The 25819-nt window shown below is 32.6% G+C and overlaps 1 protein-coding gene across 2 annotated transcripts in view; it reads left to right on the forward strand.

Annotated features, from left to right (window-relative positions):
- Positions 1–25819, forward strand: part of LOC118185374 (dachshund homolog 1-like) — a 546499-nt gene that overhangs the window by 308558 nt on the left and 212122 nt on the right. For both annotated transcript variants that reach the window (XM_085824377.1, XM_085824378.1), the window contains one exon: positions 4944–5169. In XM_085824377.1, coding sequence (XP_085680503.1) covers positions 4944–5169 — 226 coding nt within the window. The remainder of the gene's footprint in view (positions 1–4943; positions 5170–25819) is intronic.

Consider the following 25819-nt stretch of genomic DNA (forward strand, 5'->3'; position numbering starts at 1 on the left):
GTAAAGCAAAATAATAATACTGAACTACTCTATACAAACTGAGATGTTTTCCTCCTTTTATAAGATTTTAAAATCACGCGCTAGAATTTTCCAGCACTTTCTCGAAATCAAAAAGAGATATTTATTTATTTAACGCACGCGCTCTTGTATTTTTAATTTTTCCGGCTTAGCTTTCTTTTAATATTCGTCACGCGCTGCACTGCGCGAGAAATAAAACCATTTAATTTATAATTGAACTAACATTAGCTTTTTAAATACCAAATTTTTAAATACCAACAATATTTTATTGCTAATTTAAATAAATAAATAATGTCTCGTTGAGGTTTAAAAAAAAACTTTTCAATTTTTAATTTTTATAGTGAGAATTAAATTCATAATTTTGAATGGTATGGATAATAATAACATGCCCAATTTTATACTTTTAATCCCTTTTAAATTAAAGCAAAGTAATAAAGTTTAAACTAGAATGTCTTGTTGATTCCATAGGTTTGCTTTCCAGCCATACACGCTTAGAGATTTTACCGAGTCTATCAATGGCTGTTTGTTTTGTTTTGAATATTTATGCAAAATTTCCTAGCGTAACATCCATCCCATCTATTTAAGAAGAATAAGAGAAAAAGATAGTGCGTGAAATATAAATAAAATTTTATTCTCATGTAGGAGTAGTTCTATGTTGAAGGAAAAAAAAAAGTCACTATCCAAATTGTCCATCGGTTTCCTAAAATCTTGCTTTTTGCCATAGAAGTGTTTACAAATACATAGGAAGCGTACGTAAATTGGCTACTGCAGCTTTCGCAGTATTCTCAAGCCATCTCTGCGTCGAATTCGACAACGTAAAAAGAAATATCATGCCATTAAAAGCTCACGAAGATAATTGTGTTTTAATCTTCCATACTCTAATTTAATTGCATATAATCTACATTGTACAAACATTAAATATAACAGTAAAGAAACAGTTATAGCTGACTTTTGTAACATAAGTTTGAACTCATTGACATTGTTCAAGTTCATTTGTAAGTATTGTTCTTTGATAAGATTTTATAGCTTAGTTTTCCCATACGTAGTCTTTCGTTGTTTATGTGTGGTTGTTTTATTCTGAATACTAATTTAATTTAATATAATTAATTAATGAATTTGGTTTGTAGATTTCAAATGCTAAAACATGCAAGTAAATTGTTAATAATATTTCTCTGTTAATTATAATAAGCATTTTTTAGCTCAAAAGGGGGTATTTAAGTCTCGAAATGGGATTTTGCGTCGGTTTACTACAAACGACATATCGCATTTCAAATTGTTGGCATCAAATATTATCGCGCTGTATTACTTTTAAGGAAATTAATTTAAGAAGAAGCTGCATGCATGTATGTATGCATGTTCCTCGCACTGTGAAAAGACGGTACCTAGGGCCATCTAATCTTAACCCTCTAAGCGGCAAGGCCGTATGTATGCGGCCTAGAATATTTATTGTGATATCTGTAAGAACGTATATATATGTGCATATTAAAATATGTCAACGAAATTAAGGCTATATATGAAAAGAAAACAAATCCAGGTATGAAATACCAGTAGAGTTTTTGCATTAAAATAAAAAAAAAATTTTCTCATAGTAGTTTTGGGTTGGTGTATTTAATTATGGCAAAGCACACGAGGGCTATCTGCCTAAGGGGAAGGATGCCTTTCGTGTAGGACTTTCTACGGGAAACTGGCTCGTATACACGTTACACATGGGGAAAACCACGAAAACGCCTATGCAGCCAGCCCGTTCGCGGGATCGAACCTCGGACCGAACTACCAGTGTTCAGCGACTTTACCGCTCGGCCGCTGGTGAGCCTAGTAGTTTTGGGAAATTTGTGTTTTCTTAGGGAAAACACTGGCCGCCCAGAGATATTATACTGACTATTGGGAAGTTAAGTGTATTCAGTGATACTGGAAATATAACCACGCCATGATAAATAATCACTGAAATTTTTATAATCACAAGTTTATACTATATAACAACAATTTCAATACCACAATTATCGAAATATAGTACCGTGGTTGGTAGATATTCAGAAATTCCTTAACGCAATTTTTTATGGAATCTGGCAGAGCTCTATTGAAATTCCTTTAGAACTTTATAGCTAATCTCTATAGAAATATCGCTCTATAAAATTCTATAGAAATTTTATAAAGCTTTCACAGGACCAGTTTCTATAGAAATGCAGGTTTTCAAGATTTCATAAAAATTTAATAAACCTTTATAGAATAGCATTTTACAGATTAAATTTTCAGCTTGGGATGTACTGTATAGGATACAGAAGACCAAAAATAAATGCCTTATTTTTCATAGGTTTTTAATCATTTAAATGGAAATTTTTGTTTTTTAGGCTTCTAAATTTATGTGGCATTTTGTGCAATTTGTTGTAGAGTATTGCTTATATAATATAAAAATTAAATCTTATAAAATCATAAAATCAATTTAAATTCTAAAATTCATTTAGAGATTAAATTTATTGATGTTAATTATGAAATTTTAGTTCCTGAAATTAATACTTTTGATTATAGTACATGTAACTTTGACAACAGAAATGGTTTCTTCATTTTTATTAAATTTTACTGTTGCTTAAAATGTTTTATTTTTTTTAAACATTTTTTTTTAATGAAAATGAAATTGAATTTTTTTATTAGGGGAAAAAATCAATATTCTGAAAGTTTTTATCCTTTCCGCAATGTCATAAATCCTTTAATCGTTTAAATTAAAAAAAATTGTATTCGGTAAAGAGAATTTATTTCATTCTTTTTAATCCCAAAAGAAAATTTTGGCGATTTTAAATACTCAAAAGAATTCACAGGATCCTTTATAAAAAATTAAGGGAATCTTGTTAAGAATTCTTTAGAATTATAGTGCAATTTTCTATTGTATCTAATATATTATAAATTGTATCTGATATTTTCAATAGAATTCTAATAGTTGATTCAATGCACGGTGTTGCGATAGTTGATTCAAAGTAACTGTGCAGATTTGTATAGAATTCTTGCACAAATCTCTATAGAATATCTACATATATTTATACAGAATCCCTACATATAACTATAAAAAGCTGCGTCTAAAATTTTATAGAATTCTATGAAAGGTTTCTGACTTAGCTTACAGAAAATTGCGCCGTAATTCTATAGATGTCTATAGAACTTTACAAGGTATCTGCCTACGTTAAAAAAAACGATTTCGGCCAAAAAATTCGATTTTTTTAATTGCCCAGTTTGAAAGGTCAGTTTTGTAGGATTCCGAAAATGGTTCATTTTTACGTTTGTGATAATTAGAAGAGAAGATATAGCCAATTGACTCCACTGGAAGTGAAAGTAGAAAGACCGGAAGTGTCATTAAAAAGGCTCAACTTAAAGGTAAACAATGTTGTTATCCCTGTTTTTTTTACCTGTTTGTGTGTAAAATTGTGCTAAAACATTTCATTTTAATTCTGGGTACTTTTTTTCTGTTTCTGGCAATAATTATTTGCCTTAATTTTTTGAACTGGGACTGGCAACATTGCGGTTTTTTGAACTGGGTGTGGCAACATTGCGATTAGGTATAAAGACTATGTTGCTGGGTGCATATACTATAGCAGTTTTAATTTTTAATTCAGGGTATCTTAGATTACTTCCTGTGTTTGAACATTTAGGCATATCAATTGAACAAGAAATGATTAAAAATTACTTTGGAATTGATAACGAAAGAATAAAGAACTCGAAACGTCATTCGTCGTTCATTTCGAAAATAGCCAAAAAAAATTAAAATCAAATAGGAAATCAAAATTACTTAAGTATAAAGATAGGGAGGGTGTGATGTACAAATGTGGAGAATTTTAAGTGTGTAAATACAACAGAACAGTTTTTCTGTTAATGTGAAATCTTTAAATGCGTTTTCTGGAAAATTAATTTTTCTAGTGTTTTTACATACAAGAAATGTAATTACTCAACATGTTCTAAAGGTATTTCTATTAAATTTCACTAAAGTGTTTTCTATATTATTTACTAGGTTTTAAGCTGCAATCTAAATTATATTTATTAATTTGATTGTTTTATAAGTATTTCTATATAAAACGATAAGAAATATTTTACAAAAAACTGTTTTTTTTCATGTAATTACAAATATTTTAGTAAATTTTAGAAATATCATAAACATTTTAGTTCATAACACAGATGAGTGTTGTAGTAGTATACAGTATAAATAAAACTGAAATATATGCTGTGGGAAAAAATATACGACATTTAACGTAAGTGTTAAATTCTCCTAAAAATGTGCATAAATTGCATATATTTCAAAAATTTATGAAAATATTCCTAAAAATTTACCTATTTTCATGATTTGATATCATATTTTGACTAAATAAATAGATATTTCATCAAAATTCTATGTTTTGAAAAAAAAAAAAAAAAAAAAAGTGCTCCGAACGTAGGCAGATACCTCATTGGATTATTGCGCCGTAATTCTATAGATTTCTATAGAACTTTATCATTGGATTTTTATATCGAATATAATTATCACAAACGTAAAAATGAACCATTTTCGGAATCCTACAAAACTGACCTTTCAAACCGGGCAATTAAAAAAATCGAATGTTTTCGCCGAAATCGTTTTTTTAACGTAGGCAGATACCTTTTAAAGTTCTATAGACATCTATAGAATTACGGCGCAATTTTCTGTAAGCTGAGTCAGAGATCTTTCATAGAATTCTATAAAATTTTAGATGCAGCTTTTTATAGTTGTATGCAGGGATTCTGTATAAATATGTGTAGATATTCTATAGAGATTTGTGCAAGAATTCTATGAGAAATTTTCGTGAAAGACAATGGAAAAGTAATTACAAACAGAGACAGTAGAAGAAATAACTCCTACAGATAGTAATTACAAACTAGTGTTATGATTAAAATGTATTATTAATATTAAAACTAAGCTTGTTTTATAGGTGAAAGGTTAGACAAGCACATGCTGCCCAACGGTTACGGTCATCCAGGCACGACAAGTCATCTCTCGCCTCTCCCCTTCATGACCCTCAATTCCTCCCACCACAACAGCGTCATCACCGGTGGCGTTTCCATGACGACTACCGCCACCCACTCGTCCCACGCCACCTCCAGAGGTGAAATCACCAGAGAACGGCAGATGGGCACTGACGTCATAGCTTCCACTAGGTAAGGAATTCCCGTATAACCGTGCGGACTATCATATCCGAAGCATCTCCAGGAAGAGATGGAATACCTGTAGCAATCAGGCATATTATTTATTTATTCAGTTAGTTTAATTTAAAAATCGTCTACGGTAATTAAAATTTGTTTTCAAAAATGTTAAAATTTAATCAGGCGAATCATCCAAGAAGTTTTGAGGTTTCGGAAACGCGTGCATTCTGGAGAAGTTTTGCGAAAATTCGTAGATGTAGTTGTTGAAGAATCATCGCAGAAGTTCTAATGCTTTAGAAACTCGAAAGCTTTAAAAAAAATTATGAAAATTCCTAGATGTATTTGTTGATATTTTGATGAAATGATAATATACTAATTTGTGGTCGGTATTTCGTGCTCACCTCTCTTTAGCATCATCTCTCCTGCTCTTGTGCGCCGTCATGTGGCACGTTTTTCGGCCTAAGGAATACGAGGTCTTAGAGTCGAAAGTCCGATTTTATTAAGCTAGAGCAAGCTGTTTCGTAACTTGAAAAAAAAAAGTACGATAAAAAATAGATTAAAAAAAAAAAAAATAACAAAAAATAACAAAAAATCTGAAAGGTTTCAGATTTTAAATTACGTCCAAAGGGGCGTTTTTGTAACGTTTTGCGTGCTACCTTTATTTATTAAATATCATGGTCTTTGCATTTTGTAAGGATTATGTTAATTTTATTAACAGTTAAATTTTAAGTTAAAGTTCCTTTCCTGTCAAATTCTTAACTTCAACTTACTACTTCCGGCCAGGACGTAGTTTGGAATCTTGCTGAATATTTAATGAGGAGGAGCGGTATTATTTAAACCACGAAGTTACTTACTGAGTCAGAATATATATACCTCTTGCATTCGACCGATACTTTGTTATGCTGCTTCTGCTTGGAACACGATCACTCAAACTCAACTGCATCAAATACAAGTAGTGCAAAACAAATTTCTGCGCATTATTACTGATTCACACTATCTTATCGGCAATAAACTTTTACACAGAGACTTAAAACTTGAGACCATTCCAGATTACATCAGAAGATCTAATGAAAAATTCTTCAACAAAGTTGTGCAATGTGACTTTGTTAATTACTCTTAAGTCTTTAATTATGAAATTCTCTTCGAAGATAGAAGCGTCAAACCACTTGCAGCTCACACCTACATGAGAGGAGACGACAACTTTTTCACTTAGATCCTCAATTGGTAGCTGTTTATACTTCCAATGCATCTGATTTTGATTGAAGTTCTTCTGTTGCTTGAATATTATTCTTGGAGATTGATAAAACTAATGCTGTGAGATTTTTCGCATTGTGATGATATAGTGTTGTAAACAGGTTGCTTAGGTTGTTGTTGAGTTGCTGTAGTGTATTGCGTTGAATAGTTGTATTTAAATTGTGTTGTATAGTTGTTTTGTATTGTGTTGTATTTAGCACTACTGATTGAGGTTGTTTAATTGTACCTGAATTTGTCAGTGGAACTATTGCTGTAGTGTATCTTCTCATATTGTTGTCATTGATTTCCATTGTCTTGGGTCCTCCTTGAAAGCTATGATCGCTCGTCTCGTTTTGCAAACTTTTCCCCCTTATCTTCCTTTTCTCATCTGAGATTTTCTCCACATCTGGATTTCTTTATGTCAAGTGGCCTTGGGTTTTAATTCTGGAACCGGCAACATTGCTCTTCGCAATAGCTCGGTCAATTATAGAGTCTAACTGAGTTAGAGAGAATCAGAGTTTCTGATTTACGCGCCTCTGCCTTTTTGGCCACTCTCTCTCTCAAGCCCTTGCTAAGCTTCGTAGTCAAATAAGTTAAGGGGCCAACTCGATTTGAACCTTGATAGCTTCGGCTATACTTCTTTAGTTAATCTTAGTTTTAGTTTAATTCTTAGTCTCTTAAGTTCAAGTCCAAGTGCGGGCTTTGCTTGTAAACTCCCAGGCGGAGTTTTGTTAAATCTTATTGGAATAATAAAGGGTTAGTTAACCCTTCTATCTTGTTGTTTCTTGCCACTGAACTCAAGCGATTATTCGCTTATCAGTTCTTAGATTCTTCACTTCCAACATTAACTTAGAATTGGAGCTCTACAACTTAAACCATAAAATTCAGTTCAATAGCAAAGTCGCAAAATAATTTTAAAATGAGCCTATCTTTAGAATTTCCGATACACAGTTCCGCGCCCAAAGTGGAGATAAAAAGGTCGTTTTTTTTCTTAGAGTGTTGCCATGGCTCGCTTTTAAATCGTTGAGTTTGTTACTTAAAAATTAGTTAAAGTTTTAGAAAATATGAAATCGATAAAAAAATTAGTTAAAGTTTTAGAAAATATGAAATCGATAATAAAACAAATTCCAAATTTCAAATTGTTTTTTCCACGTGCCCATATTCGTAGTAGGATTACGTCATTCAAAATTCGATGGCTCTATGTACTGTTCTTTTATGGCAATTCGAGAAATGTACATATATTTATGCAGATTTTTCATTATTTAATTTCTTCAAATATAACGCAGGATTCTAACATTTGGTGGCAACAGTTTGAAAAGTGAAACGGACATTTATAGTGATTCAACGCAAAATCGCAAAACGAAAACAATAGTCCTTCAGGGACAAAACATCTTTGGACTAATAATTGTTTAGCCTTATCTGTAGCTCCCCGTTTATGTGCAGATCATTAGACTTTCTAGGTTCTGCCCTTCATAAAATTTTTGAATAGGCAAAAATTATTGTTACGTTATTCATTTTTGTTGTACAGCTGACTGTTTAAAATGAAACGATTAGCAGATGACAGTGCAAAATCTTGTAAATATTAATTTAACCTTTTGAGACTGGGGCTTTGGTAGCAGTGAAAGCTACTAAAGGATTTGGAATCTTGAACCGAATGCTTTCCCCCTTTAAGAAATCGCCTCCTATTTGCAACAAAGATTCTTGTGTGTAGTTTAATGGATTCTCAGAGGGGTGCATCTATGTCGCAAAAAGACCTTTGAAAGGGATCAGTGGTTAAAACCCTAGGGACGTCAAATTTGACATTTCACCCCACTTTTCAGCCTGGAAAATAGGGGAAAAAGACATGGCCACTAAAGTGGACAACCCCGTCTTTTCAAAGAGAGAACTCGTTTTATCACTATAATGGCCATCCCGTCTTCAAAAGGTTAAGTTAACAACTACCGTCCAACCGGTATAGTGGTTGCGCCGCTGAGTGTCATATCGAAGTGCCCGGGTTCGAATCCCGGCGAAGGAATGGATGTTTGTAAATGTATATTGTCGGTGCGGCATGGGGACTCTCTAAATATGCGACGAGTCAAAAGTCCTCTCGAGAGGTTGCTGGTAGCAGAAGAGGAATTGGGAGACCCTCGGACCCGTCTCCCTGGGGTGCTCCCATCAAAATTGGGGGTGGAACTGAGCTAAGTCGCACTGTCACCTGTAAGGATGTTGTCAATGACAGCCACGAGGAATTTTCTGCGCTTGGGCTGATTGTAGGTCAGACAAGTAAACATCAGTCAACAACAACATTAACAATTATATGGTTTAGCACTTTGTGCGAGGCAAAGGTACGTGTTTAGTGCAGCTTCTTGTCATCTTTCTCTCTCTTTATTAATGCAGCTTTCATTTTGAAAACTAAACAATAGTTTTATTGGTTAAACAAATAACTATAACTAAACAATAGTTAACAATAAACTACATAGTTAACAATAGTTAACAATAAACTAATAGTAAACAATAAACTATAACTAAACAATATTTATTTAAACAATAGTTTATTGTTTAGTTTTTGGAAACTAAACAATAGTTTTATTGGAGAAAGTGATTTTAGCATTGAAGAATTTGGTGTGATCCTGATATGAGTATTTTTCGTGTACGTTATAAGGTACTTATAACGTACTTATAACGTTATAAGGTACTTATAAGGTACTTATAACGTACACAAAAGGTTATAAGGTAAAGAAAAAGGTTATAAGGTAAGCACGTTATAAGGTACTTTCTCCCTCCTTTCCGCATGTTTTCGTGGTGTAACTGGAAGCACACTCGACGCGTATTCCGGAAGTCCGGAGTTCGAATCCCGGTGAGGGCATTGCGGATTTCTTGACATCGACTCCACACATTTCTTTTACTGTATTACTATGTTGGATTTTCTGTATTATGTTCCAATATTTACCATTCACAGTAAAAATGTTAAATTTTGAGAAAGCGATTTTGAAGAGTCAATATGCAATTTTATGTGAATAAAATTAGTATCTTTTAAAGCAATAATATAATTAATTTATAGCTTTCACATAGATTTATAACGTAAATACGTACACTAAAACCTTTCTGCCGAACTTGTCTGTGGGAACGAAGGAACAGATAAAGTAAGGCATAGGGAAAAAAATATGTCAATTTTAAATAATTTTAAAACCTTTAACAAGATGCTGTTAATGATGCCAACCTATTCAAAATTTTGTGAATAATAAAATAGAACAGTGAAAAGAAAGAATTTCATGGAATATGGGCATGTTAGGTTAAGGTATTGAACGAAATAATTAATCATTAAACAGATAATTAAGTAAATAAATAATCAGCTAAAATAAATAATTAATAAGTAATTTGAAAAAATTGCCTACGAGTATTTGCAATTGGGATTATTTTTCAAAAATATTTATATTAATTATTTTTAGATTAGTTAAATGTTTCAATTGTTTGAGTGAACAGATTTTTACATTTTAGCGACAATATGAAATATTATTATTTATTATTCATTGTAAGGAACCGTTTTCATATTCATTTTTTGATTTCTTTTAAATATCTCGATTTAAAAACTGCAAAATAATTCTAAAATACAACATCGAAACTAATTATCCAGCAATTACTCAATAGAATTGAAAAAAACCGAAGATGCAAATGTGTTTAATAGTGTGAAAGTATGCGAACGGCTAAATGTCGGTACTCCAGAAAAGAAGCGTGCTGCAAAAACGACGTAAGAGTTTTTCCTATTGCAACAGTCATGTTTTACCTGTATTGATATGGTAGTTAAACAAATAATAATAATAATAAAACTAAATTAAAAATAATCTGAAAGATTTCAGATTTTGTATTATGCCCTAATGGGATTTTTTTAACCTTTTTGTGTTACCTTTATTTATTAAATATCATGTTATTCGCACTTAAACGATAAAATACAGTTCAAGAGCAATATCGCAAAATAATTAAAAACAACACATTTTTAGAATTTCCGATACAGTCAGGCGCGTTGAAGATAAAAAGTTTTTTTTTTTCGTACAGTGTTGCCACTGCGCGTTTGTGTTTGTTAATCAAAATTTCGTTAAAGTTTTACAAAATATGAAATAGATAATAAAAAAATTCCTACTTCCAAATTTAGGATTTCAGAAGCCCATATTCGAGTGGAGGACTATGTTATCCAAAATTTGATATCTCTAGGTTCTATTGTTTTTCCACAGTGCGAGAAACATACATACATTCATACAAATTCTTCATTATATAATTTTTTAAAAATATAGTACAGGGATCTAATATTTGTTGGCAACAATTCGAAAAATGAAACGCCGTTTTACAGTGTCAGAACGAAATTAATAGCTCTTCTGGGCAAATTGCCACTTTGGGCTAAATTCAGATTTTTTACTTAATTGTGCGTGTAAACGGTTAATGCATTATAGGCTTGGTAAATTTGTAATCTGGCCTTTTGAATCATGAATAAGTTGCATTTTATGAATTGCTAAAGCTACTAATATATAATGCAGCCATAAAAATTTGTTGGTAAACAGGAAATAAAGAGAATAATGCTTGCTTATTCAGAAAAAGAATCTACTAAGAATATTATAAAGTTACTATGAATAATCTCACATTTCTAATTGATATGTTATTCATAATTGTCGCTAATTAAAATTTTTCTTAGAATTAGAAAACTTTTCATGCTGATATTTGATGTCAGCTTTGTATTTAAGTAGTATTAGGAACGTAAATAAATCAAATCTTAATAATTTAAATGTATCCAAAAAGGAAATGGTCAAACATGATGATTCAGAAAAATATTATTTACGCAAAAATCATTTTTGGAATTGCTGTGTTTAGATCCACATTATCCCAATATTCTGTCTTACATTAATTTCGTTACAAATTATGAATTTACGTCTAAAGAATGTAAAAGCAGTTGACATAGAAAAATGAATAGCTTTTTGAGTTCCCCCCGTCCTCTCCCACCCATATTTTCGGTTACTCTGAAATCTAGTTAAGAGAATTTCGTTTAAATAGTTTTTATCGTATCTATCTCTTTCAAAGTTAACTACAGTTGCTTTTAACTAACTGAATACTATATGGGTTTGAATCTCGAAAAAGGCTTGGGTGTTTGTAAGCGTACAGTGTCTGCGAATTAAATAGAGGCACTCAAAATACTTGACGAGTCGAAAGTCCTCTCGAGAAGTTGATGGTAAGAAAAGATGGGGTAGGAGAACCCCAACCGCCACCGGGAGTGTTTAGCAATACTTCAATCACCTGTGGTACCACAGAAGTGTACTTAGAACTGTACCTGTTTGTGCAAAGTGGACTAATTTTTAGAAACTGAGATGCATACATCCTTAGTTTGATGCTCATCCACTAGTAGACATCTTAAACATGCAGTTTCGAAAAATAAAATTCAGAATATTTACTAATATGTTACAACTACAAGCTTTTTCCTCAGTTATATACAGTTATATCATTATATCATACACTTATATCATCAGTGGACTTGTATCAGTCTTGGTCAAAATCCTCTACAGCTATATTTGTCTTTTTATATGCATTTGGCTTTTGTGTTACATAAAACATAGGCCTCTTTCTTAATTTTACATGCTTCTTCAATATTGTCGTTGATAAGATTGTTTAGCTTTCAGTACATGCTTAACATATTTATACAAATGTTTGAGCCCTTCGTAAAATTCCTGTCTTAGATTAATGCTTAAATCTGTGGTTACGGTTTTTAAAATCCTTCAGCGCTATTAAAATAATAATCTTTGAGGTGAGACTTCTGTTTATGGTTAAGAAAGTCGTCTACAGGTGGCAAATTTAATCAATAAGGAGGAGTTCGATAATTGTAGCAATTTTCATTGCCAGAAATTGCTTAACGAGAATGAAATTATGTCATGTCACATTACCGTGCAGCAGAAACCAGTTATTCGATTGAGATTTTCAAAATCTAACACGTTTAATTTTCTTCAAAAGTCTATCTGTTACTTCTTTATAAACTATCTGTCCCCCGAGGCAAATATTTCTTTAAAGTGGTCATTATTGGAGATTTCTGATACCTATAAGTTTCTGTGGCTATTTAACTTACTCCAACACATGCATATAGTTACCATATTACCTCAGAATAATAAGCAATACACGAAGATCATCTTAAGGAACAATATTTTGAAAAATTAGGATTGCAACAGAACTTTATTGTAGTCTTTGTATCAGCTCTTGAATACTTTAGCTGCATAAAGTGTCTCAAAAAAGTGATGGGTGATCATACATACATTTTCACATACATACATTTTCTCAAAATATTAAAATATTAATTTCATAAAAATACAATTGTTTAGAACGGAGCAGAAAATGGCTCACTTAAGTGATGGGACACTACGAACTATGCAACAAAAATCGTCTGAAGTAAGCAATAAAAATATCTTTTGGGGTATTTATTTTTACTCAAAAGCAATTGCCAATAATTTATAAAATCGTCTGCAGTATTTCTCTCCAGTTTGTTTTGGAATTTTTGTGTTTTTTAGCTCTGTGCAGCCATGAATGCTAAACGAAAAGAAACTTTGCCTGGAATTCGAAAATTAGTTATTAATTTGCATATTGAACGCGGAAAATTTATTAGAGAAACTACTGAAACAGTTAACTTCAGTCATTCAACAGTTTTCAATATCATTAAACGATATAAAAAGAATCATATGATTCAGGATAAAAGAAGACCTGGCCGACCATCAAAGCTATCCAATGGAATAAAGCGAATTATCGTTCCAAATATTAAAAAAAAAAATCCAAGAATGAGTGCTCCTAAAGTTGCTGCTGATTTACAAGCATTATATGGAGTAATTGTTAATTTTGAGACTATTAGAAGATTAATTCGATCTACTGGATATCACGGTAGAGCAGCCAGGAAAAAATTCTTCGTAAGTGAAAAGAATAGAAAACTCAGACTGGCTTTCGCAAAATCCAACATAAATAAGAATTCTGATTACTGGAATGAAGTTATATTTGCTGATGAGAGTAAATTTAATATATTTGGTTCTGACGGTAGAATCTTGGTGTGGAGAAAACCCAGGGAAGAATTTCGTAAACAGAACTTGGTGCCAACAGTAAAACATGGTGGAAGAGGAGTTATGGTATGGGGGTGTATGTCGTCCGCTGGAGTTGGTAATCTTGTTTTTATTGACAGTATAATGGATCAGTACAAGAATATTGACATTTTAAATCAAAATTTGAAATCTTCAGCACGAAAATTGAACCTTCATAACGATTTTAAATTCTACCAGGACAATGACCCAAGCACAGTGCTTTGAACGTTAGACTCTGCCTGCTGTATAACTGTCCTGAAATAATAACCCCCCCCCCAATCTCCACAATTAAATCCCATAGAGAATATTTGGCAAAAATTGGAATCAAGAATTTGCAAACACACCATTTCTTCAAAACAACAATTAAAATCGGTGCTTCAAGAAGAATGGGGTAAAATCACTCCAGAAATATCCGAAAAAAAATTAGTCGAATCCATCCCAAGAAGATTAAATCATGTTTTAAAAGTAAAAGGAAATCCAACAAAATATTAAAACCTTTTAAAAAGTAAAATTTTTGGATAAATATTTGATGGAAAAGTAAGTGTCCCATCACTTAAGTGAGCCATTTTCTGCTCCGTTCTAAACAATTGTATTTTTATTAAATTAATATTTCAATATTTTGAGGAAATGTATGTTATGTAATAATTGTTACTAAATTTAAGTATGAAACACACCCACAAAAAATTTTACATGTTTTTTAAATTGATTTTATTGCAGTTTCCTTTTGTAAAGCACAAGTGTCCCATCACTTTTGTGAGACACTGTAGATAATATATCCAGAAGCAGATGACATTTCAGGAAAAGCAAATTGAGATGTCATAGTAATAAATTTTTTCAATTATAGTTAGGAAGGTTTGCTCGAATTGATTTGTTTAAAAGAATCTCATATACACGTCACATGACTTCCTTAAATTCTAATTTTTTCCTTAAATTCTTATTTCTAATTTTTCCACGACCTTAATTAAATTATACATATTCTTGCTACACTTCATTTAAACTTATTTCCTCGAATTAAAAAAAACTAAAAGACGATAAACCGTTAAAAACAGTTAAAAACAGTTAAAAACAATTTTTACAATTAAAAATAAAGTTTCCTGGCAAAAGCAAGCAATCCGAACAACGGGAAAGAAGACCAAATTATCGGTGCACACAACTGAATGAAAGTTAACCTTCTGTCCCACTGGGCAAAATAACGCTCTAAATATATTATAACTTACATCAAACTCATATATTATAAAAATATAAAATGATGCTATAAATTATTAAAAAGTGTATTTAATATTTTTGAAGCGCTCCGTTTTTAAACAATTGTAAGTTAAATTTAGGAAGTTAATTAAAGAACTCAATCAATTCAAATTAAAGAACTTGATTAATTATTAGAATCCATCCACATAAACCAAATTATAGGGCTTAATTAATCAGAACAAAATCAATAAGAATCAAATTAAACAGCTTATCGAATGTCAACTTTTTGTCAGTTAACTGTGTTTTAAGTAGCGGAAGGTAAAATTCAAGATCTTGTTTGTTTTTTTTTTTAACGACAAAATGTGTCTGGCCGCGTAAATAATAAATGTCATAAGCGTTAACAGAATGGCCACAAAAAATTACAATTACAGTATAACAATAAACTTTTCTAAAATGAACTTGCTTAATGCTCAAAGCATATATGCATTAGAATAGAGGTATTTATTTCTGATTGTAGATGACAACGCCCGGCTTTGAAATGCAACTCACTCTCCTCAAAAGTTATTGTTCACTTCTCTTAGAATACGTCGACACGTAACTTCAAACACAGTAGTACTGCTTAACTGCAAAATAGCTCTCTTTTAACAAGCCGCGCTGTGACTGCAAAATAACTATGTTCACATTATAAATGTAGCAAATTGCAGCACTTCAGTAAGACGCGCCAACAGAATTTGAAAAGCGCCACATGGAAGTTAACGTTAAAAGAATAAAGCCCCGGTTGCTCTTTCTTATAACCAAACAGCGATTAAATCTGCAACCCACACAAATCTATACTTTGTTCACCATCACAAGATAAGTATCAACAATAACGTAACGATTAAATCGCAGTTTTGGCTAATCACCCAAGTTTAGAAGAGACGGTGAAGGGTGGTGCAGAATTAAAAGGGGTCGATTTATCGGAGTTCCATTAATCTTGCCGGAAACATGTGCTATCGATTCTTTTGTGTCATTCGTGGTGGATAAATGGATATTTCAATAACTTTAGGTACGATGAGTTGTTCATTCTTTGCAAAGAACACGTGTTCACAACGTGCTGCTTATTTTGAGGGAAGTTTAGGACCAAAACTATTTAAATTGACGTATTTCAACTTTCTTAAACAACAATGAAGGCATGAAAGCTAACATGTAAAGCTAATTATAGGGATTGAAGCATTTTAAGAACTGAAATGAAGTGAGCTTTATCTGTTTAGTTGTTTGGTAATTTCTGCTTTCAAACAGCTAGAGAATAACTTTTCTTATGACGGTATCAATGGCTCGGAAATGCATTAGAATTCATATTCAGAATAAGGAAAAAAAAATGTTAAAATAAGTTTTATCAAATAAAACGTCTGATGCGAACGTCTGCTTAGAGAAACAATAAACTGATATTAAATACTGTTTGATATTTACAACAATAAATTGATATTAAATATCTTAGACATTTATCATTAGACTAACTACGTATATAAATTCTTCTTTATATTATACAAGCGGCTAATGTGTGTGTCGCCGATAATTTATTGTTGCCGCTCGGAAAAATGAGCGCGGAAATTAATATCTCGGACGCAGTTTTTAATTAATATCTCGGCCGATTAATGTCGTACGAAGATGAGAACGGTATCGATGGATTCGGAGAATTTTTTGGAATCCAAGGATACGCGTCTCGAATTTCAATTCAGCTCCGTTCCGTAGATATTCGAGAAAAAAGAATTTGGCCCCTAGCCAAATCCCTCTAATAGGGAAAACCCAAGAAAGAAAGTGGAGAATGTAGGGGAAAATTAGTTTTAAATTAATATCTCGGCTAATTAAAGTCCCAAGAAGACGCGAATGATCAAAATGGCGTGTCACGGACCTGCGGAATCCAACGGCGTGCTTTGCTAAGCCCGGGAGACAGCCGTTTCGGAGATGATGTTACTTCACCCCATATATGAGGCTTAAATGTCTGTTTGTCGCCGATAGTTTATTGTTTGCTTGCGTAACTGTACTAGCCAATGGGGTGAAGTTGCCACGGCACAGGGTTGCCGTTTTAATTGAGACGTAAACAATATCCTGTAAAACTTGCCTTTGCTATGACCATCAATAAATCTCAGGGCCAAATGCTTAAGCGTGTTGGCATTTTTTTACCTAAGCCTGCACTATACACGGTCAAGTTTATGTTGCCTGTTCAAGAGTTCATGAAAGAACGGACGTACAATTAAAAATAATGAATGGTCCTCTGCAAGGCGAGCTTAAAAATGATGGAAAGATCTACACAAGAAATGTTGTGTACAAAAAGATCTTTGACATGTGAATTAACATTTCATTATTTAAATCACCTTTATTGATTGAGCTAGCGGTGGCTCTTAAAAATGTACCGCCAGTGGTTTCCTTCATTGCACTCTACTTTAAGCAATTAAGCAAGTAAAAGGGGGAAGCCCCGTATGGCAGTAAGCAAAGGGGCGTCCTCGCCGCCTGCCCTGGGTAATTCATTTTAAATTAGCAGACAACTTTGCACGAATTATTTTAATTACAATTTATAATATCTAGAACAGCGGTCATTTCGCATGACCACCGGGCGTTCTAGTATTATATATGAAGTTATATTTTGTTATTAATGAAAAATTATCTTTTTTTAATTTGACATTGCTAAAATATGAATATTTTCGTCACTTAAAACACTTCTGTAATTAGAAGTACACGACTACGACCAACGATTAAGAAAAGAAAGGTCGGGTGTGGGGGGTATATATGCATATATTAGCATATAATATGGTACAGATGACTGCAATAAAAAAAGGACGAGATGCATAACGAAATGTTATAGCAGTCTCATATACAAAAGTTTTAACGTTCTACGGCTAATCGTATAAAGTTCTAGTTAATTTACGTGTCTTTGGCTACTAGAACTTAAGTAAAGTGTCTAACGACTTTTCGTCGGTCTTCTTGCAACTGTAAAAAATCTGATGTGTACACCACATGACTTCCTTGTACGGAATATTAAATTATGCGCATTTTTTCTTGAATTTCATTTAAATTCATTGGATTGAATTAAATCTACTTCGTCAACAGCGCATAAACCACAATAGAATAAATGCACTCTTTAAAATCCATTATATTTGTTTACTATAACGACACTCTGAATGCACAAACTTTATATCATTTGAAGAATTATCTTATCATTGCCACATGTTCTATTCAAATACTATAATGAAGCTAGAACGATGTATGAAAGAAATTAAGAAAACAAAACAGAAAAGAAACAGTTTTTCACAGACGATTGAGTATTTCTCATTCAATTAATTCAGTTCTCACTTCGCGACAAGGCAAAAATACATAAAAACTCAAAATATCTGCGTTAAAAATCACGAAGTAAATCTTAAACACTTATTTCCTCGAAAAAATTCCAGAAAGGATTAAGCATGATTTAATTCGCAATAATAAACGAAGGCATTATTTTTGTTGTTGAGAAGCTTAGTCTCTCCAGATTGGCAACAAATCTACAATTCTGCTGTTTCAAATGTAAACAAATATGTCCGCCATGTTATTTAAAACTTAACCGCAATTAAACAGCTTTTAAATCGTTGATAATTGTACAAATATTGCTTCCAGAATTACGAAAGGCATACAAAACCTTAACCGGAAGATAAGAACAACATAATTTAATCATTTATAAAGCAAAAAAATGTACAATTTACAAACATATGAAAGTAAAGAAACTGAGATCACTGTGGTGAATAACAGAGTGGTAATATATATATATATATAAATATAGTATTTACGTACGTTTGGTGCGTCCGATTGCAACCAAAATACAAGGTGCACATCTACATGTTATAGCAGTCCTATATACAAAATTTTTTTAGGAAACAAAGTTTTTATCTTCCTTTATACCATTTGAATTAAGATTTTGCAACCGGAAGTTGGTTAATTTATTCATTAGGATAATTAATATTTGTATTAGGGAATATTGCTTATTTCATTGTAATTCTCTTATATGTAATACATTTAAAAAAACATTTTTTTTTGATAAAGTTGTTCTGCAGAGTAAAATTCTGCGCAGTTTTTAAATTTAACGTTTGGTGTTCCCTTTAGGCATTTTCCCGGTACATTTAAAAGCCAGACGAAGGTTGACCGCGTAGCTGCTAATTCAGTAATAAAATATGGTGTATCAATGGCTACTAAATTTGTTTGCAAATTCCTTCCAAGCAATTACGCTTTCCATATTCCAGCGCCATCTACAACTTTCAGCCTCAATTACAAAGCATTTATATCTTCTCTCTCTCTCCTTACCCTAAATTATTACATTAGACATACTTAAATATTATTACATTAATATTGTTACGTGCGTACGGTTTCGTAATAGATATTGGGTCAGTCCATAAATTCGTGCGCATTTTTTGGTAAATTTTTAAATAATATAAAAAAACACAATTTAACATTTTAATCAATTATATATTTTCCACCATTATCTACAATGTCTTGCCATCGTACAGACAGCATTTTATGCCATTGCTGTACAAAAACTTTGGTTTCGATGCAAAAGAACTTGAAAGTTCATTGTGTACATCCTGTTTAGAATTTAATTTTTTTCCCAGTAAAAAATTCTGTAAGGCGCGAAATAAGTGAAAATCAGTTGGGGCAATATCTGGGGAGTAAGCAGGATGTAGCAAAACCTCCCAATTAAGTTCACTCATTTTTTGCGGCGTTGTTCGAGCCGTATGCGGTCTAGCGTTATCATGATGAAACAATACTTTCTTGATGTTCACCCATCTTGGGCGTTTTATGATGAATTCTGAGTTGGATCCTGAACGGGGTTCTGAGTTGGGTCCTTAAAATTTTTTAAACCATTTCTGGGCAGTCCTTACACTAATAGTGTACACTAACCGTGTACACTATTAATTTTTATTCCTGCAAACCTGGCATATTCACCACGCGAAATAAAAAAAATGTAGCACGGCACGTTTGTACTCATTATCTATATTCATCTTCTATGGGTACTAAAATGCGTTCGGTATTTACGAAAGTTGGTGATGAACTGAATAATATGTTAATCAAACGCCAACGAGTTTCAACAGGTTCAAAATTGTATTGTTTTAGTAAATGCATCATGGTGAATTCCACGGATACTTTTAATGCTCACGAACTTATGGACTGACTCGATAGAATGCACACAGAAAAGATGATAGCTTTGTAAAATTTATATTATTAAATGAATCATTTCACAGTTCTGGAACCTTCGACAAAAATACTCGTACAGCTCTTCTCAGTGTACAATCAGTAGTTGTACTTCAAACTACTCAGAATGTTAAACACAATGCAATGCATAGCTCATCTAAACAGCGAAGCAAATACGGATAACTCAACTCTCGGGACTCACCTCTGAACTAAGAACTGAGAGCAGATGCTTTCTCCGGTCTTATATAGTTGTAGGGATTATTTTAATTTCCTAATTGTTTATTTTTAATTTTTAAATCCTTTCTTTTAAATTCTTGTTTCCCTCCTACAACTCCTTGCTAGAAGAGTTTTCAGTATCGCGTTTCATATAAATGAGTAAGAACGAATATTTAACTCTTTCAAAACCGAAGCCTTCGCTAACCTGTACGCTCAAAATACCGAACCGCCCAAAATGGTTTTCCAGAGTCACAACAATTTCCTCCCCTCCCCATCCATTAACGGAGAAAGAAGCATGAAGATTTCAAATGTCACCTTTTCTACTTCCCAACAAATAAAGATAAGAAACCACAAATAAATCCTTTTAGGACAAGCTGTCTGCAATAAACTGACAAAAAAAAACTGCACCTGCTACTGGTTACCTTAGGGCAGAGAAGAAAAGAACATCGGAATTTCGGCAGTTTCGGGCGGTTGTGATCGTTTGAATGAAAGGCCGTCTGGGCCGTTATGGTCTTTAAGAGTTAATGGGAAGTTCAGTCACTTCCGTAGAAGAGCTCATAAGTTCTTATTAGAGCGTATTCTGCCTTCAGGCCATGTCGTTGCTGTAAGCCTGTCCTCACTATGTTTAGCCGTAGTCTTAACGTGCCTATTAGTATTCGCCGGTGAGGTTTAATTACGGGTCAACTCGGTTAGTTATTTCTGTACAGCTTCGGCTAAGTTTTAGTTAGTTAGAATTAGTTTCTTAGTTCCTATCTTAAATTAAAGCCCAAGTGGAAGCTTTTCTGTAAGCCCGAGAGGGGTCATCTATATTATGTTTCTTTGATTGAATAAAAGGATATTTTAACACTGCCTTGGATTTTGTCTTTATATTGGTAAGAAGGAGGTCCGGTGACGCAGTGGCTAGCGCGTCGCCCAGCGGCACCACAGGTCCAGGGTCCGATCCCCGGGCTGGGCAAGGTTGACTCAGTTTTTCATCCCTGGTGTGGGTCGATAAAATGAGTATCTAGTTCGCTTGGAGACTAAACACCGGGTGTCCTGGACATGCTGATCATTTGTCCAAGGTTGTATTGGAGGACGACGCGGTCCACCTTGTCAATGAAGACCTTATAACCAATGTAGGTATCCACTTGTCCAAGGTATGCCACTTGTCCAAGGTATGCCACTTGTCCAAGGTATGTAGGTAGGTCGGTATGGCTCGGTCCACCCTCCTGGAAAGTCCAACCTCTCCTTATGGCTTTTCTAGACCGACCACAGAACGGCGGTATCTGCTCATGCATCTCGAGGCCCTCGGTCAGCAAAGCAGATATCGGTGCACGGCAGACCATGGCCCACTAGGCCTGTTGAGCCACTGAGTTAATTAAAGTGTAATCGAAGGGCACTTGTAAACATAAAAGTTGTTGGTCAGCAATTACCTATGAGTTGGAAGTTGCCGTTGTCCAGATCCAAACTGACCACTTGTCCAGGCAAAGATGCACAAGCACTCTGGAGGCATATTTCGTAAGTGCACATCCATATCGCTACCGAGTTAGTGTCTCCTAGAATGGACCAATGGGCTTCCAGTAATATTCCTCTGTCATTTCACATGACCTTTGCCGCACTTGAAGCAAGATGGCTGAAAATGTTTTGCTACGCAATTTTCTGTAGAAAATAATTAAAGAATCGTGGATATCTTTTGAAACTTTTCAGTGCGAAGTTAGATCAAATATAAGTATAATTATATGTGTAAATCGTTGAAGTCTTAACATTTTTCATTGCCGTCTATATGAAAAAGATGTTATATAATAACAGCCAATTGCACAGTTTTGTTCAAATTAAACTTTCCTTATTTGCATTCCTACATATTTAGTGTCTTAAATTTCGCATTAATAACTGTTCATTTTTAAAGGTGTTACCTGCACATGAAATACTTTTTCAAACAGAATGAAATTATCTTATTCACTACGAACATATTTAATTTATTCATATATAAATTTTAATGTAAACAATAGGTATAATCAGATCATTTACAATACATATTTTGAATCTTACCTTTCAAAATCAAAGGAATGCAAGCATCGAAATAAGAAAATACTAGATTCATTTAACACTTCCAGTTATTCTAAGCTCAATAAAAAATATACACTTGAAGTCTTTCAATCCGCTGGTGTTATTAAATGCATAATATTCGAGGCTGTTTGTAGGATTCGTTTTCTCCATATAAAGAGCGATATGTCACGAACATTAATCAGAGTATCAGTGCGTGATAAGTTTCGCGAAAGTGAAATGCGGACGATTAAATGAACTTACAAAATGAAAGCATTACGAGATTTTCTACTAAAATCAGTATTTATGCACCATACATTTATAAATGTAAACAACATGCGCTGATATGCAGAGCTTCAAAGATTGAGCGTCAAAAGAGCAACAGAAGCTCATTGGTCCATTTTTGAAACCCCTCCTTCAGTGGCGATACTGGTGTGCACTTGTGAATTGGGCACCCCGGAGCCCATGGTCTAGAAGGCAAATATCCGGGCAGTGCCGGCCATGGCTCTCTAAGGGCTATTTGTGCCGCCAAGATTAGTTTTAGTTTAGTTTAGTGTAAGAAGACCAACGAATAGTCACTAGACTCTTCTCCAATTACAATACTTATTATAGTTATGCAGGAACCGGACCAAAGTGTCGCCAAATGGGCGACATCTTAGCACCGATTTATCTTCTTAGCACCGATTTATCTTATTTCACCGATTTAGCGAGATGGCCATTCACTCACTGTTAAAAAGACTTGCCTTTTTATTCTTATTTTTCCGGAAGAGTTTTGCCTCTTTAGGTTTTCATGTTAAATTATACAAAGAATGCAACAATTTCATGTGTAATTTCACTAAATTTATTTACATATGTAGAAAATTCGTAACACTATAAAATTTTATTAGATTTTTAATTCGTATTATTAATAATCCCACTATTATAAATCAACATCTTATTGTTAACATTATTTAGTATTAATTTATGATTATTTTAAAGTTCATAGAAATTTTCTAAAATTCAAGTAATGATTAATAACAATAAGTAACAAGATTAATCTAATATGTCCTGCTTACTCTGGACAACAGGATCTTCCCTAGGAATAAGTAAACGGAATTTTAAAAGTTTCCCCTTTCCAGGAATGTAATTTATCATTTGAAGACAATAAAATAAAATCAAATAAATTCCTTCTATCGGCAATTACTTTGCTTGAGTTTAGAAAGTCCGGGAATAAATCTTTCCTTTAATCTTTTTATATATTTTTTCCCTCCCCAAAAGCAAATAATATGGCATGAGTGTGAATGGCCTGAGAAAAAAAATCACTTTTTATATTTTATCATTTAAAAAAAGAGAAACAAAATAATACCCTTTCCCCTCCTACGCCATGAATAATTTCGAATACTTTAAATTATGCAATTTAAACAATAACCTCCCTTTTCGTGCCCAAATCATCCGTAAATAGTCGTTAAAAACTAACAAACAATAAAAAAATTCTTCGCACTAACACAAGCGCACACAATGAAGGGAAAAAAAAACTTTTGTTTGAATAAAATATCTTAAGAGTACTTTGTTTATCATTATAGAAAGGTATAGGATAAAAAGAAAACAATTCTGGAGACATAAGTATTGTGTGAAATAATAATAAAAATAAAACTGGTGGATAAAAACGAAATGGAACGAATAGCAATTGTCGTTCATGTGAAGAAATCTCACTGTAATTGAAGAGCAGTTTCATTCAAATTAATTTTTCCCTGAGGTGTAACTTATGTTGCAATATGTTTTTATCCCTTACTTTTGAAAGCATATTTAAGAGAAATCGATATAAAGCTAATGTTACGCTAAGATTTTTCGTTTGTGTGAGAATGCATTTTTTTAATGTTAAATAACAGGTTTTGCATATAAAACAGGAATGTTAAGTATTCTTCATCTGAGGTGTCTCGTTATTTCTATATTCTTTAAAAAAACATGTAAAATTAAATGCTTCGAAATTTATTGATGCTTACTGAAAAAGCAATCGTAAAAGTAATTTATTACAGAGGCAAAAAGGGAAGAAAATGTATAGTTACCAATAAGAATGGAATGTGTTTGGGATTTAATAAAGAAAAAGCGTTTTAACTTGTAAACAGCATTACTGAAAGAATATAGAAAATTAAAAATATCCACTCATTTTTATTAATTAAAGAATAAATCTATTAGCTAGAAAGATTTATTACTTTATTTTTAACAAAACTTAATTCTAAACATTCGTATGTATTGTTACGAATCTTGTACACATGTGAATAATTTTAGTGAATTTATATGCAAAACTGTAGTATCTTTTGTATAGCGTAACATGAAAATCTATAGAAGCAAAGCTTTCCCGGAAAAATAAGAACACAGGGTAAGTCTATTTAATAGTGAGTAAATGGCAATCTGGCTGTATTGGCGAGAAATCACCTAGAATCGCCAAACTTGCGATCATTTGGCAACAGTTTGGTCCTGTCCCTGTATAACTGTAAATGGTATTGTAATTGAATAACTGTAATTGGTCTTATATGTAGCTGTAACCATATCCGGCCTCATATGCCTTTCAATAATTTTGAAAAGTGGAAGGTACTGCCGATTTCTCGGCGGGCGGGGAAAACTATGTTAAGGGGACGGTGGACTTTAAAAATTATTTTTTTAAGTTTTCATTTTTTCAACAAGAAATTTTATACATGTACATCTTATAGCATCAGTGTACAAAATATATGCTCAAAATTTCAATTTATTTTAAATTAAAAATTTTTAAAGCAATTAATTAATTATTTTAATTAAAAATTTAAAATGCTCCATGCGCTCTAATTTTTAATATTTTTTCCTAATGTTTGCTTTATGTTACTTATAAAGGCTTGGTAAAAGTATTTGTGTATCCGTTATTGAATATGATGGATAAGAAATTTTTAAAGGCTATTTTTGTGAACTTAAACTCAATTTTCGAAAAAATTTCACCTTTTGTTAAAGGTTTTCACAAGTTTAAACTTCTTAATAACCTCATATCTAAAAATGCATACACAGATCTACTGTAACATATAACAATATAGTTTCTTCCAAATATCATCCACTTTTTACTAAAAATGAGACGCATGGAGCATTTTCAAAACACACAAATTACGAAAAAATTTGTTTTGAGAAAAATGAATTTAAAGTTTTCCTTCAAACTTACCTTTAGTACATGGTCATGAGAAACAGCAAATTAACTTTGAATATAAATTTGTAAACATTCTATAACATTTTTGTAAGATTTAACTAATTTTAATCTCATAATATTAAATATGACAAAAATAAACATATGACGAATTGCTAGGTGATTCGAAGTTATACAGGTAAAAACAATTTATGCCGTATACTCAATGAAATTTTTAAAAATCACCCGCACCATATGTTTTACCTTCATTTGCTACAATTGCATTATCGTTTAGTGATTTACAATATTTTTTACTATTTCTGTGTTTTTTCCATGCAGGTAAACTTCTCTTCTTACTTTGGTTCAAGCGACGCTGATCGCGCTTTTTTGCAATGAGTAGGGAAAACGAGTTCACTTCTTCCTGTTCTATGCTTATAGCATTTACACAACCAAAGTTAAATTCATTAATTGTTGATAATACTGACATTTCTAGCCTTTTTTTAGAAATAAACACTTCTTTAGGGCAATTGTTCCAAATTAAACTATGGATACTTTCATTAGCATTTTGTGTTTTACCAGAAATGCATCTGGACAGCAATTCTGTGCTAGCTAGCCTTTGATA

The sequence above is a fragment of the Stegodyphus dumicola genome, chromosome 9, assembly GCF_044657685.1.
Source record: "Stegodyphus dumicola isolate Sdum_Otavi_A_Nest chromosome 9, ASM4465768v1".
NCBI classification, from domain to species: Eukaryota; Metazoa; Arthropoda; class Arachnida; order Araneae; family Eresidae; genus Stegodyphus; species Stegodyphus dumicola.